At 36.6% G+C, this 20,450-nt stretch overlaps 1 protein-coding gene across 9 annotated transcripts in view; it reads right to left on the reverse strand.

Annotated features, from left to right (window-relative positions):
* VPS13B (vacuolar protein sorting 13 homolog B) overlaps positions 1-20,450 on the reverse strand; it is a 483,999-nt gene that overhangs the window by 358,856 nt on the left and 104,693 nt on the right. For all 9 annotated transcript variants that reach the window (XR_010388020.1, XR_010388021.1, XM_064507672.1 and 6 more), the window contains one exon: positions 12,035-12,219. Coding sequence is in view for 7 of the 9 variants with exons in the window: in XM_064507672.1 (XP_064363742.1) it covers positions 12,035-12,219 (185 nt within the window). In the remaining 2 variants the exon portion in view is untranslated. The remainder of the gene's footprint in view (positions 1-12,034; positions 12,220-20,450) is intronic.

Below are 20,450 nucleotides of genomic sequence, written 5' to 3' on the forward strand. Positions count from 1 at the left end.
AAAGGAAGTGACCAAAATACAGTCTTTTCCATTACTCTTTTTTAATACACATAAATCTTGGGATAGGTGCGTATGTTTTTAAGAAAAAAATTTCAGTGAGAGTGTGATTTAGGTAAGTGACGATCCACATGGGAAAACATACCTAGGACATTCTCTCCTGGATCTGGGGCAGTGGAAAAGGCTTGAATCACTAATTTGGTCACCAATCTCTGTGTCACTTTTTTTATGCCTACGTTCTTGGCTCTTGCAGCTGACAAAAGCGGGAAGATACCCAGTCACTTTCAGCCACATCCTTTTCTCAGCCACAGCAGTGCACTGCTGACCACACAGGAATTTTAATACATTTATTTACCAAAATGGAGGAAAATTGGAACACATGTATGTATTAAGAATACATGGATGTATTAGGGAGTGATGAATAGCACAGAGATGGATTTTCATACCAAGCTGTAATTTAATAGCTGACATACTATTTTAATGCATATACATGAAATTCACCTGAAGAGGACAGGACCACTAAAAGAGGGCAGCCTGAGTGTATGAAAATACTATACCTCCATTTTACAATCTGAGGTAGGGATTTGCTATTAATTTGTTTACTGTTAAATATATATATATTTAACATACTAACATTTAATATAAAATATTTATATATATAAAAATTTTACTGCAACAGTGTCATTTTCAAACAGGGCTACAGAATGTGATGGCATTTAAGATTTTTAAGTAGCAACTATTAAAGCCCAAGGAATGGAAGCCAGGAACAAAACCCTCTAAGAGGTAGTTTTAGCAGCTCCCACAGCTTTGTGTACATTTTAAGATGAAAGGAGGTCTTATGAAACCATAAACAGAAAACATTACAAACAATTAATAGCCATAAATTATTTATCATTTAATTTGGTTGTGCTATATCACCTGCATGTATTTTCATTTCCCTCTTAGAACATCTCACTATATAAGCTAACTAAAAATCCCGCAAAGCAGGATTCTTTAATCTGAAGAGGAAAAGGAGAGATACGGACATCCAAAATTTCCACAACTGTCAAACTACCACACAGTGAAGGGCTAGGCTGGCAGTGTTCAATGTCACACACTAATACATTTATGAAGCAGACAGAAGTGTGACTAGAGTTTGAACACACTGATAGTTTTGAAGCTCAAGTTAAATCTAGCTGGAATGAGAATTAGAGCAGGAAACAACAATGAAACATGTATGTGAAGCCCAGTTCCACTGAAGCTGTAAAGCAGCTGAATTTTGTAGTTTCCTCACTTGAATGACTGACTTTCCTTTTATCCAGAGGAAAAAAAAACTGTTTGCTAGCAAACCAGGAATAAAAGAGAACTGTGTATATTCCAGTCTCAGATCACACTGGGATTTTGTACCACCTTCAGCAAAGAACTCACAGCTAACATCAATATAAGATTGCTTAAATAGCAGTAATAAATACAAATAGAGATAAGTGAGGCATGTTGATTTGTTCTGTACTAATAGGAAAACAAAGGTTTTTTTCTAGCAGTACCATTGCTGAGCTTTAGCCCTAGCTAGGACTCTTCTGTTTTGCTTTAACATTAAAAAGGATGAAAAATAGCAGGTTTGCATTTAACAGGGAAGATGGAGTTTTTAGTCAATGCTGCAACTTACTCTTATCTCAAAGTTGCTTTCCAATAGCCCCATGCAGATGTTTAATAAAAGCTGAAGAAAGGAATTAGCTGTTTGGTACAACAGATGAATTCCCCATGAAGATCTTTGTCTCCCAAGAAGGGTGAAAAACGTTCCTCAGCAAGAAGGATGCCAACAATTGGGCGCCCAATATAAGAAAGGCATTGACAAACTTGAGCAAGTTCAGTGAAGAACCACCCAGATGGTAGGGGCTGGAGCACTTCTCCAGCAAGGAGATGCTAATGGACCTGGGCTCCTTCAACCTGGGAAAGAGAAAGCTTTGGGGGACCCATTGACAGCCTTTCAGTATGTCTGAGTAGGTCACAACAGAGATGGAGCTCGACTCATCACAGCAGCTTGGTCTGATCCCACAGCTGAACCTGCCTGGAGCAGAACATTGGACTAGAGACCTCCTGAGGTCCCTTCCAACCTTAATTTTCCTATAATCCTATTATTTTTTGCCAAGTGCAAAACAGAAGTTTCCTTTTGCTCTTCAGAAAAGCCATGCTTATTGTTGCAAATGGTGGCATGACTGAGGTTAATATTTCTATTATAGTACCTTTTCATTAAAACATAGGCATCAAAAAGCACCAAAAGGACGGCCTTCTTATTCATGATTATACTTAGACCAGCAACCACCAGTGGCTTTCTGGTTCACAGTAACCTGGACACTGACTTCTCTGGGTCCTCTCCAGAAATGCAATCTTTCTTTCTGTCATCTCTGAAGCTTTCCTGTGTGTGTCTGCTCCAAGCTCTTAGAAATATCCCAGTTCCTCTTGTGCAGCAGATTCATGATGTATTATTCCCTTCCCAGTTGCCTTCTTGTACCTTGTATTCCAGTAGCTTAGTCTCAGCATGCCCAGTTGCTCTTAGAAAAGGAGTCATCTCATGCTCCCTCTAGAGTTTTTCCCCAAAGCAGTACATGGCAGCAACAACGAGGCAAAAAGGCAGGCTATATCCCTGCTGCCCAAACACCCCTCTCTTAATAGAACATGAAACAACATAAAGCTACCAGCTGAACAAACAAAACAGGTGCTCTCAGTCACTGCTTCCATTGCTATTCACGCAAATAAACTACGGACTCTAGGTAGCACTATTTATAGCTCTAGGCTTAGGTGTCTTGTTTTTGCTAGCCCACCAACATACCCAACAACAGTTCGCTGTTAATTCCAACAAATACACATGCTGAACTGAGCTCTCCTGCAACTCTGAAATTTAATTCAGCTTAAGAAGTTTGTATACATAGAACAGCTTACTGCTAACACTGCTCCTCTTTTCTGTAGATAACCTAATCATTATTCCTTTCTCTTCCAATTGATTTTTTTAATTATTCCTTTTCCTCTTGACTGTGTTGTTGACTCTGTATATTATGTTCACCACAGCAGATGTTTAAAACATCTAAAAGGCTTCTAATTACATTAGATTCTTTAGCATGATGTTACAAATCATAGTTAAGGTTGTATGAATGCCTCAAACATGCATAACACCGTTCTTTCATTAGAATGCTCTATTTTCCAATTTCAAAGCTCACTAATATACGCTGTTTACACTGAAAAACTACAAAGGTAGTTGTAACTATAGGTTTACACGCATACTTCATATATTAGTTCCTCACTGCAGGCCATTAAAGAATCATTATTTCAAACAGAAGATTTTTTAAGAAAATATTCAATGAGCTAGACACCACTGATTACACATTAAAGTGATAAAACATCTCACCTAGCCACGGTCAATATGGCTAAGTCAGTTCATGACTTAAGAACATCCCTGAAAACATCCAGAGTAAGATAAAGGAAAGACTATATGTAATCATACTGAGCTCAAATAATTAAGGAAAAAAACATGCTTAGGTTGGTTGCCTATACTTTATATACATCTGAAATTAGAGAGCTGATAATCTACCAGACTTTCACAGAAATACACAATGTGTAAAAATAATACTGTTTACACATTGCACGCAGAAGCCTACATGAAGAATGAGAACACATGTGGGTACAATCACCCATGCAAGACAGTAAACTGTTTATACTGTGCAAGTTTCATACAGCTGTGTTCTGCCACTCCCAAGCAACTGCTTAAGAGAATGCACTCTTACACTTTGATTTTAAACACAAAGCTTAAGTCGGAGTCCTCAGAATGGATGCCAAGCTTGGCCATGTTAGGAGGAACAAACACTGTGAGAGATTAAAAGCCAGTACGTTGTGAGAAAGTGATCAGAGCTCAACCACCTGCGTTACCACTAAACTTAAAAATATTAGGGTTTTGTTGGGGTTTGTGTTTTGGGGTTTGGTGGGGGCAGGGGAATAGGAGGAAAAAAATAGTTTTAAAAACAGGGGTATTAGAAAAGCAAATCACTTATTTCAAATCTTTTTCCTAAGTGGTTAAAGAACCATGCAGCAGCTCGAAAACCCTTTTTATATGTACACCTGGGAAGAATACTGAATCCTGTTACTTTCCTCAGCGTTACCCTGATGTGGTTTAGACCAGATGTTTAAATGTTACAGTATGTACGTTTTCTTCTCTTCTTCCAAGGCAAAAGCAAAATAAGAGGAATATTTGACTTCACTCCACAAGAGACCTATTTAATAGTTTGGCGGTTATGTAAGTAAAGGTAGCTTGGCTAAGTCAATGTTGACGACATACAGAACGACATGATCCTAATGAGTTGGAAAATATTGGCTCTCATGAGATTCAACCAGATGCTACTGCGCTGAGAAAGCTACCGTATTATTGAATTTCATTTTTATGAGGTAAAATTTATTATTCAACCATTAAGGTATCCCACATGAAATCTTGCATAAAATAGTTTTACAGTTACTTTCTGGAAAGTAGATTTTATTTTAACTTTAAGACATCATTTACATGAGGGATTCAAATGCCTATTTGATCACCTTCAATAGAGAAATGTAAGGTCTGCAAGCAATTTTCCCCAAAATACCAGATTAATGGAACTGAACTGTCAACAAAATAATGAACTACCTGAATAGGACAAGGAAAAAGTGGTAGCAAGTTCCAGTTTTCCAGAGTAAACTAAAGCCATGTGTGACTGTGTATATGTTTTCTTGGCAGGCTGAAACGGTTAGAAACGAAATGCTTCAGGTACCTACTAACAAATAATGAAAACATACAGAGTATAAATACTCCATAGGATTAATTATGCTCAACTTTTAAAAGATGTTAATTAACAATATCCTAAAATTTAGGTTTTTATATGCTTATTTTTGAAAAAAGTATAATAAACAGCAGCATATTTACTTGAAAAAATGTAGAAAGCATGATGAATTTCAGATTCATGTTTCTTTCTACATGTATAGTGAATGAAATGCAAAATAGGGCTGCTTCACAAACATGTTCAAGCATAAGAACTAACATACTATTTTGTATACTACTACTTGTGCTTATATACTGAAAGGAGAACTTCTGCCGGGAGGGGTGGAATCACGAAAAGAATCTCCAGAGAACTATGTCTGGGTTGAGGACAGCTTGCTTTTGTTCTTTTTTTCTGTTTTAGGCATAATGCAGTATCAAAAATAATTGATAATGCCTTTTCCTTGATGCACGTAAAAGAAAAAAGGTGTTTACAGCTGTTTTACTTATCCATTTCTCATTTTGCTTTTTATCATTTTGTAGTCTTGTCCTCTGTTTTAAATTTTCTATTCCGTTTGCTCTTGCGCTACTCATTTTAGGCAGTATGAAACCTTCTAATATTCTTTAATGGAAAAGCCTATTCATTCAAGTAGTAAGTTTCATTTTTATATCTAAACTCAAATTTGTTAATTATCTTGGCTTCGCAGGTGCCTAAAAATACCTGTGTATATTTGAAAAGAATCTAGGCAAATTTAGGCATTTAATACCACAGATTACAAAAGTACTAAGTTGTCACTGCAGTGATGGGAGTTAGGTGCTCTCAAAAATCCCATTAAACAGTTACCTACACCTTTAGGTTCCAGGTCAGTTATATTTAAAAATCTGCTCTTAGTACAATTACATTGTTTCAAGCTAAGGAAGGCATAACATCTAAATACAAAAGAGCATTACAATAATTTGAAATGTAAAAACTATATATCCTTCTTGAAATACTCTTAATTTATCTGTCCTCCACAAGTCCTGTGCTCAGTCAGGTAGTCACAGTACTGTCCAGGTCTTTTTTTTTTTTTTTTTAAATCAGTAATTATAAGATAACAGACCTTATGGATATGTATGAGGAATACACATTTATCCTCATTCTTAAATTCTGTAAGAAACTGAACACATGCATGACTTGTTTTGGAGACTTCAAAACTTATTTTTTCAGCAGCCTCTTCTTTGGACAAGTTAATCGAAAGAGAAACTAAACAACTATTTGATGAACATTGAAAGTCTAACAACCAGCAAACTATAAAATACTTTAGTAAAGTATTTTCTTCCTGTGGGAAAAATGTTTCTGGAGAGAGAGGGGAGTAACGAAGTTGGAGGAGATAAAATCTTAATCATCTTCAAGCAATTTTCATTTCTTGGTATTCCGCGACTCTATTCATAACCTCAATTTGTATGGGAGTGAGCTTAAGGGTTTGTTCTGGATCTCCAATCATCTTCAGTCTAAATGAGTTTTGAAGGAAGTTTTGGAGTAGAAAAGTAGTTCTCCAGACAAAACCTTGCGACAGATCCTCAGATACTAGCTCTAATTTCTGCTTCTGTGTCTGTGGGCATACATAGTGCAGAGCTTCCTCTGTACACCGCATCCAGAGAATGTCTTTCAGCAGTTTCCCAGTAGACCCGCTCCCAGAGAGGCCTCCGCAGCCTAAGTGCCTTCCACGCATGGCACAAGCCAGCAGTCACCTGCTCTTCCCCTCCTGCGACTCATGCATCTGTACTTCCGTCTCCTGAACTACAAATGTTTCTTTTACTGTTTTTACTTTTACTGCTTTTCTGCTTTAACTCTTTCCACCTGTTTCTCCTTGGAGAAAGTGCTTTTTCTTGCACTGCATCTCTCCTCCCTTTTTAATAGCTAATCCTCTTCCCCCTTTTCCTTCCCTTTCCTTTTCATTTTTCTTTCTCCTTCTCCTTTTCCTAATTCATCTATTCTTCTTTCCCTACAGCACATCTTAGCCCATACTGTAAGCACAGGTTCATAGAGATGCAATTTGAAAACTAGAGGAGTTGGCTGTGCTGGAAAAAGCAAACAACTAGGGACCACAATTGCTGCTACAAAGACCTACGCTGAGAGGCCACCATCACTTGTGGCATCACTTTGGAGTTCAAATAATACCAAATCAGCATGTTATGGAGGCATGTCACTCACTACCAGACCAAAATGCGTCTAGCGCAAAGCCTCAATAGAGACATAAGGAGCTCAGCAACAAGTGTTTCAGCCCAGTAACACTCTTCAGTCACCACACCAAATGTGGTGGGAGAGACATAGCCTGCATCGTTCTTGACTGCTTACATAAACAAAGGGCAAACATTTCAGACTAGGTCACTGAGACTAGATTTGCTGGAAATCTCTGAATAATGACAGACCATTAAAAGTAGGAAGACAAGCTAATGAGGCCTTTCTTTTCTGAAAATGATCTCAAATCTGGGTGGGTTTTGTTTATTTAACAGGGGAATAAGTATCTAGATAGAGACCTAGCTCCGTCTTAATCAGACAAAAAAAAAGATAACTTTGAGAAGGTAGAGAATAATTCGGGCAGCAATATTCATGAAACACAGTTTATCATTATAATGAAGAGAAGGAGGAGGAATAAAAGCAAAATAAAAACAACAAATTTCAAGAAAGAGAACCCCTGACAAACACAGAAAAGTGAAGGTAAAGAAAGCTTGAATTTCCAGAAGTACACTACAATTATTTAGAAAGAAAATCAGGAATAGCTAAGACACAAAGTTAGGTTTAAATAGAAAGAGGTATAAAAGACAATAGAGTGTTATTTGTATACAGTTGATCAAGAAAATAAAAAACAATTGATCCACAGCACCACAAGGATGGAAAGCCATCATCTTGAAGTACTTTTGTACTACTTTTGTTGCACAGCTAAAACATGAACTGTGATCAGATGAAAAACATAGCGAATACCATTGACAAAAAGGTTATTATTTCTGAGAGTTTTTTTGAAAAGCCAGCACTGCACAAATATTTAATGTTTTCAGAATGGTGTGCATGAAAACATTAAATCTAGAGTATCTTGGTAACTAGCCAAATAACATTTGACATCACTAGTGGCTATAATACAAATCACAAAAACGTTACTTGGACAGGACCTCTGGAGGTCATCTAGTCTAACCGCTCCCTCAAAGCAGGACTATCACTGACAGTAAGCTATGGCTTTGTCTACTTAAGTCTTGAAAACCTACAAAGACGGGGTAATAATTCCTCAGCATCTCTCGGCAATCTTTCCTAGTGCCACACTAATGCTCAGTCTGAACCTTGCAAGCAACAGTTTGTGGTGATTACCCCTTGTTATATCATCTGACATTATCAAGAAAAGCTTGGCTCCATCATCGTTGAAGCTGTCCTTCAAATGGATTTGTAGGCTACTGTTAAATCACCTCTTTGCCTCCTCTTCACCAGACCTGAGCAAGTTCAGCTCCCTCAAATACCTCCAGTGTAAATATGCTCTAGGTCCATGACCATCTTGGCAACCATCCACTGGGCCCTCTCCAGTTTCTTTATATTCCCTCTTGAATTTGAAGGCCTCAAACTATGTGCTGCATCCAGGTGAAGCCTCACCCCCAAAAGAGGATATAAGTAATCCTTAAGATGGATTTCAGATGACTGAGAACAAGGCAAACAAAAAAACTCCCCTCCAAGAGGAGGACACATGGAAATACAAATCAGTCAGATCATCCAACCTCAATTTCCAGATTTAGAAAATGGGAAAAAATACCAAATCAGTAAAGGTTACAAAGATCATCATACATACAGAAATGAGGAAAAGAGGGATTGTGATGAGTAACTGGTGATTGCAGGAAGGTGATGCCTAGTCAAATCACGCAATTACAATACAAATATAAAAAAGTTGAAAATTCATCAACTGTTGCTTTATGTTGGAGAAAGTAAGCTGAATATTAGTAAAAGAATTCCAGTGATTACAGATGTGCCTTGCTTAATATTTGTAAAATATCATGAAACTGAGAAGTTCCTTACTGGCTACATTATCCTCACAGTTACTTCACTGAAGAATAAAAGCTGAAATTTCAACTTCCCTGTGCAATTACAGTAATTTTTTCAGGAGCTGACACACATACATGTTGTTAAAGTATGTGGAATCTGACACTGAGTACAAGGAGAATTTTCAGTAAAGCATGATACTAAATTTTTACACAAAGGTACTCTAACAAAAGATACTAGTCTTACAAAATCAACCAAGCCAAGAATGAGGGCTAAATGGCAGACCGCAATTATTTCATCAGCCTTGAACTCAAAGCTGCCTTCATCTAATTAATAAGAACTAGAACTACGGAAGGATAAAATTTACCAGGTCAAGCGCTAAGCCATGAACAAGAGAAGATCAAAACAAATATAATACAACGTTCGTTTACTTTATTGCAAGTACTTAAAATGTGTGTTCCAGATTTCTATTGCAAATACATTTGTTAGCAAGGTTGTATCACAGTTCATTGATTTGAAGGACTGCAACATGTTCAGTGATGGAACAGCTTACTTCCAAACCGTGCAAACTCTGGGATTATCTGATAGGATCGAATAACTGTATTTTCACATTTACCCAAGGTACAGATTATAAACCTAATGCCTTAAGAAGTACCAACACTTGAAAATAAAACCACAATCTCAGCCTCAGGTGACACACACAGAACAAGCAAGGACTGAAGTGATTTGGAGATTTTTGTGGAAGGAAGAAAAAAAGTTTTTCTTAAACAACCACTCCAAGGGTTACATACACGAAAATGCAAGTTACTTTGTACTATCAGATCAGCAGATAGGTAACTTTAGGAAAACAGAACTCAAAAAGGAGAACAGGACTGAGGAAAACAGGACTGAAAGAGACCTCCAGTGGTAGTGTAATCTACAGTTCTGCCTCAAGTCATAATTTATAAAATATGAATTATTCTTCTAATCTATTCCCCCAAACTGGCAATAATAGAGATCCCAAAGGATCTCAGTTATTTTTGCTACGTGATAGATAAACAATAGTGGACTTAAGTTATTGCAGTCTGCATAGAGATACACTGAAAAAATTATCTTCCTTTGAATGCACTTTCTGCACTTGAAGACTGTGTTCCCCCAATAAGCTGGTCAAAATCTTTTAGTATTCGTCTATTAGTCTCTAGTAGTGAAAGGTTCCAACAATAAATCTTATTAGCTGATGAGAGGAAGGAAGTTGATGGGAGGGAAGGAGGAAGGGAGGTAGTATGATTTCTAAAAGCAGAGACCATATCAGAAGAATTCACTGTACATCTATGTGCTTCCACATACATTTAACTAGTGGCCACTCTGATGAAGATACTGGGCTAAATGGGTGACTGGATTAGATGACACAGTACTCAAGCTCCTACATTTTCAGAAAACCCCATAAGGAATTAAAGGACATCAGTCTAATTGTAGCCTCCTGACTGCATCCCCAGGTCTCTGACTCGTTGCTGTTTGACTCCATGAAACAAAACAGAAATTATACACTAACACTGCCCTTTTTCTTCCTTTTTGACAAAACATGTAAAACAAGAAAAAGGTTCAGACAAGTCTTTGATGGACGAGACAAAGTAAATCACTAGATGTTTATGTACAGCAGTAAAGCTGAGCATTGCACCAAAAAAACTGAAGAATTCTACAGAACTCAAAGAACTATCATACTTTCTAGTCAGAAAGTTATAAAATCCTCAAGGGCCTGATTCAGATGTTTTGGGCAATTCATCTATCTCACAATCAAGAATTGAGATTTTCTCACATACACTTCTCAGTTTTAAAGTTCCTTTCACAAAGGAATTTAACTTGGAATCTTAACTTTAAAAAAGAAAAATGCTGGAGCACAATTCAATATCAAATGTACAAGCTACGAACCCTGGATAAAATCTTGACAGTATTAGAAACAATTCTAAAAAATCATAACATCATAAGAAAGAAAATGCTCCAACGCACTGCAAGACGACCAGATGTCTTCTGTTAAGATGTTATAAGCTCTAAAGCTCTTATTTGGGAACTTCCTCACAATTCTGTGATTCTTCATTCTATTCAGTCTTGGAAAAATGAGGAATTCAATGAACCAGTTAACGCTGATTCTAAATGAACCACTGTCCTGGAAGGTCGGACAGTCCAAGCCAGAAGGACGACTTCTCTAGAATGAAAGGCCTGGCAAACTTTTACTACCTCACGCACTTTATGCCTTTTTTTCCAGAGCTGCACAATACAGTACTATTAGTGACATCTTAATGCAAGAGTCTCTCCTTTTTTCTGAAGAGAAACTCATGAGCTTTTTTTTTTTTTTTTTTTTTTTTTCTTCTTTCTTTCATCCTCCTAATTAAAACCCCACAATGATGAAATAGCTTTGTATACCACACAGGGAAAACAGAAGGGAAGCAAAACTGGTTTACTTCCCAATTTCAGCCAAAACAAACATCTTCATTCCGGGAAGAGAAGGAGGAGAAAGGGGGAAAAGAATCTGCCAGCATTCAATACACTGGAAAATACTCATTCCTATTAAAGCTACCATAGTAGTGGATTTAGTAAACCAAAAGTGTCCCAACTTACCTATGAGTTAATCAACACCCAGATTCAGTAGAACATTTAACTACTGTATGCGGAAGGTGTGGTGATACCTTAGCATTTTATCAACAGTTTTGCTAAATAAATCCTTATTTTCTTCCTAAAAACCTAGGATGTTTGCAAAAGGATACCACATAGCCAATTTCATTATTTACATCATCACCTCTGAGACTTGCATATCTTCAGCAATTTCCAAACAGTTAAGAAACACTTATTTACAAAACTGGATTAGAAACATCTGCAGCCCTTTAAAAAAATTCCACCTCTGTATGCCACAAAATGTCTTTGATCAATAAAGCCCTTAATAATCCAGTATTTTTTATTTCAACCAACAGTTTCACCTTTGAATGATCTTAAGTTACAACATTACACCATATAAGGTAGCAAGGGTGGATGTTTCAGATGAGGGAAGTATGGAAAAATTATCCTGTATGGGAAAATTAAATGCATCCAGAAATTGGTGCCAAGGAGTGAAGCTTGGTGGCTTAGCTTACATCCTGGATTTTAAGCATAAGCTATAAATACCCATATGCACACAAAAACATTCTGTCTGTTAACTACTGCAAGTAAAAACCTGGATTTAAAGGATAGAGTTGTATGCATATTCACTAGCAGTGCTCTCTATCATAATAAAGACATTAATCTAACATATTTAACCAAAACAATCACATACTTACCTGAAGTTTGGAAAACCTCATTCAGCAAAGCTTCATTTACCACCACAGAACTGACATTTCCAACAGGATGACACCAGCTCTGATAAATAGTTTGAAGCAGAAGGGTTTGAGCTCTAGTTGCTTGAACTGTCAAACTAGGAAGCTCAAATATGCATTCTGTCAGTGGAACTTGAGCTCGCTTGGTCCTGTTTAAAATATTGAGGAAACAAAAAGAAAAATCATTATTTTGGTGCATACGACTAACAATTTAAAAACTTAACTCATAGAATATCAGTCTATAAGAAGTCAGCCTATAAAGACAGAGTTGTGTATCTGTTAAAAATTTCAGATTTTCAAAAAGAGTAACTCCTCATAATAGCTTATTATACTTGTAATGAAATTCACCCTATATAGGACTTTTGCTACATGTTTAAATTTTGTATCTTCCTGTAAAATAGGAGGAACTAACTTATATCTTTATCTTAGTATCTCTTGGTTTTAAAATATTTAATTAAAAAAATATTTCCAAGTGCTCCCACCAAAATAAAAACTACTTATTAAACTGTGCAAAGTTATTAAAACACAGAATAAATCTGTTCAAAATTTGAATTTTCTGAAAATATTTTGAAGGGTTAGAGTGAATAACTAAACCAAATGTGATACATCAAGTGATCAAAAAACCCATACAGCCAATATCTGTACAACTAAATACAAACAACACACCCATGTTTCTATTCCATAGTTGGCTAACACAGAGCTCATTGAGTGATTTTAATTAGCTGCTAATATGTTTTTCAATGCTGTTTTACCCTTTATCTTCTGGTGGGAAAGAGGAAAGGAAAACGGCATTCTCTTAGAAAATAAATTCTTCTATGACAATGTAGTCCAGTCACAACAGCAAGATACTACCTCTAGTATAATAATATCAATAAGTTATTACATCTTCCTAATATATACACTATTGCCTGAAATTGAGCAATAGATTGATTTGTAACATTCAACGAAACTGCAAAGGCTCTTCAGTATTTTCAGTTTGCAGCCTTTTCCTATGGCATATTTTCAACATGATTTTCCTTGCCCTAATCACCTCCTGCTCCACCACTGAGATGTACTTTTCATGCTATTTTGCATTATTTTCTCCAGCATCTCCAAAATATAATCACAGACACACTGATTAGCTCATCTACATATGATCTTTACAGCACAGCCCTTTACACAGCCTGGATGTACTTGTTAGTGCCCTTCACTCTATATTAGATTGAATATCTTCACTTGCAAGAAAGTCTTTAAGATGCTAAATGTTGAAAGCTGAAAAGATCTGCTAGGAGAAGATTGATTCTACAATTGCACTTCCTTCATAGTTTTTCATTACCATCCACTCTTCACTAGCAGTGAAGATAGTTTCAATATTCCTTATGCATACACACTTGCCACCCAATCTATCAGTCCTCCAAGATATTCTAAATACATCACATGAATATACATTTTAAATATTTAAAAGGAACACATATACAAACCATACAGATATCAACTTGTAAACTAAGGGCATTCAGGAAAAATACTTCAATAAGAAGTTAGAGATGTGTGGGGAAGATAATTTTATTGCATATGAAAACTGTGTAAGCATGTCAACCGTAAGACCCAGAATCTCCGCAGCTCTCCTGCCTAATGAGATGGCCATTTTTAGCAGAATATATGACTTCCTTTCCTTAGTAGTGAAAGACAGCAGGCAGCCATCAGAAGACCAGACCAAACTGGAAGGGCACCAAGAGGGGAGAAAAATTCTGGGGAAACTTCTCCACAAGGAGATTTTAGGAATGAGCCTAAAGCCACACAAATATTAACAATATTAGGATTGGGAGTGAGAATCTCAGCTGAAGGTGTTCACACAATCCCCTAGTTCAGGAGAAAAAAGCATCCTTTATGCAGATTCTGGGGGAGTTGAAAACAGAGAGCATTCCCCTGCAGACAATGGATGGCTCTTTCCATAAACAAAAAATAAAACCTTCCAAGAAACTGTCACAAGCAGTCACAATACATTGTGTCTCCTATCTGGCTCCACAAGAAACCATGTGGCCTAACACTGATAGATAAGACAAGACAGATCTCATAGCCTGTATCACATAGAATAGAGACTCTGCAGAAGGCTTCATGAGTTCAGAAACAGGCCAGTGGAAAGACTGCTTCTGACATTCAGACAAACTCTAAAATCTGTACTAGCATGAAGTGCCAAAAAATTCTGGCAATCAAGGAGCGGACTTCCTTGCATGTTCTGCATCGTATCAGAAGAGCGGCCCTTCACCAAGCAGTTGTAGAGGAAAGAGCAGACAACCACATCAGAGGTTCACAATCATCACCACCTGGGTGAAGAAACAGCATAACAAAATATTGTTACTAACATTTTTGGTCCATAAATTGCAGATGAGGCCTGTGTAACAGATGAAACATGGACAAGCATTCTGAAGATCAGAAGACATGAATCAACTATCATGTTGACATCACTCTGAATCCGTACTGGCACACGCAAGGATTTAGCTGAAGTCACAAGCAGATTTCCCTCAAGTCCTCTTCAATACCAGGAAGCAGCTACCTGAAACCCCTTTGCTCTGCGATGAAAGGAATTAATATCATCCAACTTTAGATATCTATAGTATAAATATCACATCTGAGAAGGCTGCATAGACTCTTCTCAAGGGAAAAGGAAAGAAACCAGCACTTATAGAGCTAATAAAGATCCAAGTATTCTAGACCTGAACTGCTTTCTGCAGCTCCCTATTTCTGCCTACTGCCTATAAAGGGAACCTACAGAAATTATCTCAGTTGTGGGTGCCTACATTGTAGATTTGAGAGAGAAAGCCCATCCACAAAAAGCGAACTCCATTGCCCCAGGCTAAAAGTAAAAATAATTAAGTGAATGAAAAGCTGATTCCTATGAAAGAAGATCCTCATGGAAGAGTCTCAGAAAACGGATGTAAAGACAGAAGGAAGACAAAGAACATGTAAAACTGGATGCTGTAGTCTTCTGAGATAGTATTCAGCATTACACCAAGATTTTTCAGCCTCACTAAGAAACACAGCAGAAGAACTGCTTCCAAGTTGCAACTCAATCAAGCTAAATGACACGACTGTGCCTCCAGCTTCAAATGCCACTTGCAGAGAAAACATGCATGCATTAAAAACCTTTGTGATTAGACAGGAGAACTCATTAGCCTTGTGTAGTAGTAGGAATTTCCTTCAGATAACAGGAAATACAGGTCAACTGTTTGAATGAAACTATTAGTCTCTGAAATTTAGAACTGCAGTGTTCTGGATCAGTACAGTCTCTGGCTGGGGAAAACAAAACGCGTTAGAAGCCTTTTTGGCAGAGATCTTAAATTAAAGCATTCTTACTATAGCAGCCACGGACACCAAACGGTTAGGTAGAATGGGAACAATGAAGTTTGTTCTGCTGGGAGGAACTCAGCATGTCCTACCAGCCTTTTGTGTTGATGGCCATATAAAGATTCTTCTACAGTGCATCAGCAGATCACAGGCCAGCCTTGCTGACTGAGAGCACTACTCCAGCCAGGGCAACACAGTACATCACCAAACTGCAACAGCTCTGGGGTATCTGGACAGAACTCCTGAAGCTCTTCCAGTCTGAAGCTCAAAAACACAGCGCACCTTCCCAAAACATGATCTTCTCCCAGATGGAACGGTAGCCCATGCAGCTATCTGAGAAAAGAGTGCGTCCAAACAAGTTTGCTATCTGTTGATGCAAGAAAACCATTTAAAAAACATTTTTGTCTACATTTCAGAAGCAGTCAGATTAGTCAGATAAGATGGTTAGAAAATCAGAACTACCCTCAGGGGAGACAAAACAAAAAAAAGTTAGAAAAATAGGGAAAGGTGCTGCCTAACTAAAGAAAAAAAGAAACAAAGAAGAAAACTACTTTAACTCAGATAGGCAACTGAAAGAAACCAACAGCCCTGAACATATTTCTGACGATTTCTACCACACGTAACACACCGCAGACCTGTGGCGGTCACTCTCCTGGGGGGACACAGGCACAACATATCTCCTACTTCATCTGCTGACACACCCTCAGTGTGAATGCACATATATCCGACTGTCGCTAGAAGGAAAGCTCTGGGTTCCATAAAGAGCACAGATGGACATTCTGCAATGCAGTGGCATTTTCTAATGGGGGTCCAAGCCAGTAGCTAAATTTGCTTTCCTAGAGTTGTTTAAATCCAAGGTCCATAATTTATCAATATCAGCAACGAAGACAGGAGAATATAAGATGATTCGATACTTAAGAAAACTTCTTCACTGCAAAACAAAAATGCTACATAAATAATTAATACAATTTTTATTTTAAAACCCAAGATTAAAAAGATGGTACAACTCATTTGCCGTTACGTAGAACTGAAGTCTAAAGACTGGATATGAACATGGATAAGGCGTTTGCCAATGATAAAGACAGAAAAAAATGTATTGCATGGTGACAATGGGATTGCTTCCTGGCATCCCTTTCTTTAAGCCATTCAACATGATCGTTTACTGCTCATCTCATTGCAGAAGTGCACCATAACTTTTTTCCTTTATGTCTTTAAATACATTATATTTTCTCATTTTTGTCTTATTTCTGAATATTATTATACAGTATTAAATGTTTCAGAAAAACATGTCAGAAGATTTCAAAAGCTGGATTTCCTAAAGTTCAACTGGAAGGGGAGAGAGCAGGCAGAAGAACTTTTTCATCAAAGTTCAGGACCAACACTGTTGCACAATTTTCTCCTCTAAAATAACAAATTTGTGTTAACAAGTTCATGGACTGTAGAGCGCTCTCTGAAGACTTATGATAATAGCATACAACCTGATAGTGGAAAAAAATTTGCTTTACAAGTTTGACTATTCATGAAATACATATTATAGCTACTGTACTGAACTATGCTAAATTTGAAACTTAAAAATTTTGCGTAAAAATTCCCTTATGGGTAATAACAGTGTATGAAATAATTTTTGAACAGTATGCAAATTTTAAGCTTATTGTACTTTAATAATCCCATAGGAATAAAGTGCACTGTTCCTTTTCAGATAACTTTTGGGGAATGGGAAGTTGAAGAAAATAAATCCTTTTTTATAGAAAAAATATCGAGGCCATAAAGGGAGGGAGGGACACGTATTTTACCATGTGTGCAGCAAATGTTGCTTAAAGGAAATTTTAACCAGACCTGGCTAGTGATGAAAGTGTGTTTATAATTCAGAATTTATTATAATAGTTTTGAAATACAAATAATGCATTTAAAAGAACTTTAAAATGCAAGTTTGCTACCAAACTGCACCTGTTAATACAGAAAATCCATCATTAATAAGGTACTGAGCTATATTTAACCAAGTTTTATGACCCAAGAGATATGTTCAAGCAATAAGTGAAAATACAAGTACAAATATTTTTTTCAGTAAACCAAGTAAGATCTGTGTTTCAATACCATATCATTAAATTTGTGTTAAGCAACTGAATGTGACTTCATATCAAAACTCATCACCATATTAAAACAGTTACGACGCATAGTTGGAGTCTAAAACCACTATTTAAACCGCACTTTAAAACTGTAACAATAGAAATAATTATTTCTCAAATCTTTACGCTCAAGAGTTAAGATGCAGTTCTGATCATATGTTTATTTAACTGAACAGGTTAAAAAACTATCAATTCAAACACTCCTCTCCAGGGGAAAATAAATCCCAATGTAGCTAGCGGGATAGGCTACTCATTAAAGCTAAACTTGGACAAATTCCAGAATAAATTTAAGGAAATATGAACAAGCAAGTCTTGCTGTGTAGTGGCATGGAGTGAAAATGAATCTGTCCTAATTAAATGATTTTTAAATACACTTTGGTTGTACCCAGTTTGCTGACAAACTGTAATACAGACTTGTTGAAATATTTGGATAAATCTGGCATACCATTAAAGAAAATAGTTTTCTTCACTGTTTTTGAATGAAAATATTGGTCCTTACTATACACCCATGCATAGGCACCAATATAACCAACCCATGCGAGTTCACAGGCCTGCTATGGAATATTTTCAGTGTGTAGACTTTAGGAACAGCAACTCATTCTTTTAAAATCAACACCTCAGAGTGATTGAAAGAATATAGTGGTGAACAGCTGGCTCCAGAGGTTTATATAGAGTCCGCAACTGCAAAGTTGGAACCTGCAAAATGTTTCCAAAAATTTAATTTTTGTTATTACTCATATCCTGTACAGTAAAATACGATTAGTTCATTTTTTCCAAAATAACAAAACCAGTAACCTGCTACTAGAACCCAGAAACCCTGTCTTACAAGAACCTGAATGTAAATTAAATGCCTAAATAATTTCAGTCAGCATATGTACACCCTTCCTCTTAAGCAAACACAGAATGTATGCTGATTTTATATTTGACAGGAACATTAGCTTCATCTGCACACACACAGTACAGTTGTATTTTTAGTTAATCTGAACCTTCATATCAAGTTAAAGAAAATGGAGGAAGCAAGCACTTTTTTTTAAAAAAAAAAATCATCTCCATTACAATTTTCATCCTTTTTCTTATCATTTAAGCAAATATTTTTGGGTAAGACAAAAAAAAGTCTGAATAGTTCATGACAAATATCCAAACTTGGAATGGAGCACAGGGAGAAGAAGAAAGGAAAAGGAAATTAGTCACTACGGTCTTGTATTAAAAGCAAAAAATTCCAAGAAGTCACTATTACACAGAATAAAAAGCAGTCATAGCACACACTCATATACACTGACAGCATATCTTGCCTTACGACAGCAACACACAGTTATTTGTACTATAGAATCAAGTTTGTTACTATTAACAAATAATAATTAAAGCCCACTTTGGAAAATTTTGGTTCCAGAAAACTTCAAGAACGATCTCTTTGAAATCTCTTCTGTACAATTCACTAAAGGCCACCTGACATCTTATGTTATCTCTTACACAGGTGAATTTTCAGCAAGTGCAACTGAATTTTGCTCCTCATCTGCAGGAAATGCACCTAATCATGCAATTCACCTCAAGGGAGTAAACAATGAACTTTGAGATTTACAAGCTTTCTTTTTTGAAGAACAAATAAAATAAAGTTTAATTTCTCTTTCTGAAAAATTATTTCTGTTCGGAAGGGAACAGCACCGTCATTATAAACTGACTTCTGTATGGGATTTTTTTGGTTTGTTTAACATCAGTTCTGCTGAGACTAAATACCTACCTTCGGAAAAAATCCAATATTTATATGAAATTGTCAGTGATGAAAAAGAATCTTGGTAGAGTGTTAATTCAGACAAGAACTTTGGGAAAATACAGATTTCCTTGAAACAATCATGAAAACAAAAAGCAGGCAAACTGTAAGCTTCAATATGCCTTACAGAATTAATGGGGAATTTTAAAACTCTCAGTACATTGGGTGTTTTAATGCAACAATCAAATCCAGACTTAGGCAGCAAAAGAGGAATAAATGCATTACTACAGGAATAAAAATAATTGCCAAAAACAAGCTAATATCCAAAAGGAAGAAACGCTGTAGAAAATTCCATTTCAAGCAAAGAATACAAGAGTATGGACATACATGTTAGGAACTTTAACTTTGATTGTTTTTTAATCAATTAGCCTGTTTTGTTACATCTGGACATTAAAAAAAGATCATCATTACAAGAGAGTAATATTGCTGGTCCTCAAAGCACAATGAAGTCAGAAGCAGTGGTCTCAGTGGGATGGTTTTTGTAACTTTATCTGCTGTGAGACACCAAGAGAAAATGTTGAAGGCTGCAAGAAATAACAAAGACCTGGAAATTGAGGATGGGAAAGTCTTAATTTTTCTGGGCTTGAATCCAGACACACTAAGCATAAGATGAGTCTTTCTACCCACTGTATTAAAAGTTTCTACGAAAAAGTGAGAAGGTGGTCTACCTCCACAGTCATTGGCTAACTAGGTGCCTCAAAATGCAACAAATTTGAACCAGAAAGACTTGTTGGTTACAGCAAGTCTAAGGTTGAGTTTTCAATCTTATTTTTGGGTACATTATAAACAAAGGTGGCTGCTGAAGTAAGTAATGCAGGAACATGTTAAACCTGCAGCTAAATTAGAGAAACATATTTAGGAAGTTTAGATCAAATTAACCTCACTGGCTTTGGGAAAGCTCAAAGGTACAGATGCTAAGGATCTGAACTCCCACCGAATTTCAAGTAGAGGTCAGTCAATAATTGCTATTTCTTCCTTTGAAAAAAATCTCCTTTTTCTCATCACTCATTAATGACTCATCATGAAAGAGTCATTAAATTAAATATGAGCAATCTATGAAAGAATAAAAATGCAAAGTCTCTGCTCTGAGGAGATTACCATATGAGCACTCAGCTCTGTTTATGTGCTTAACATAGATATGTTAGTTTTACATACATTATGC

This window comes from Dromaius novaehollandiae, chromosome 2 (assembly GCF_036370855.1).
Source record: "Dromaius novaehollandiae isolate bDroNov1 chromosome 2, bDroNov1.hap1, whole genome shotgun sequence".
Taxonomy (NCBI): Eukaryota; Metazoa; Chordata; class Aves; order Casuariiformes; family Dromaiidae; genus Dromaius; species Dromaius novaehollandiae.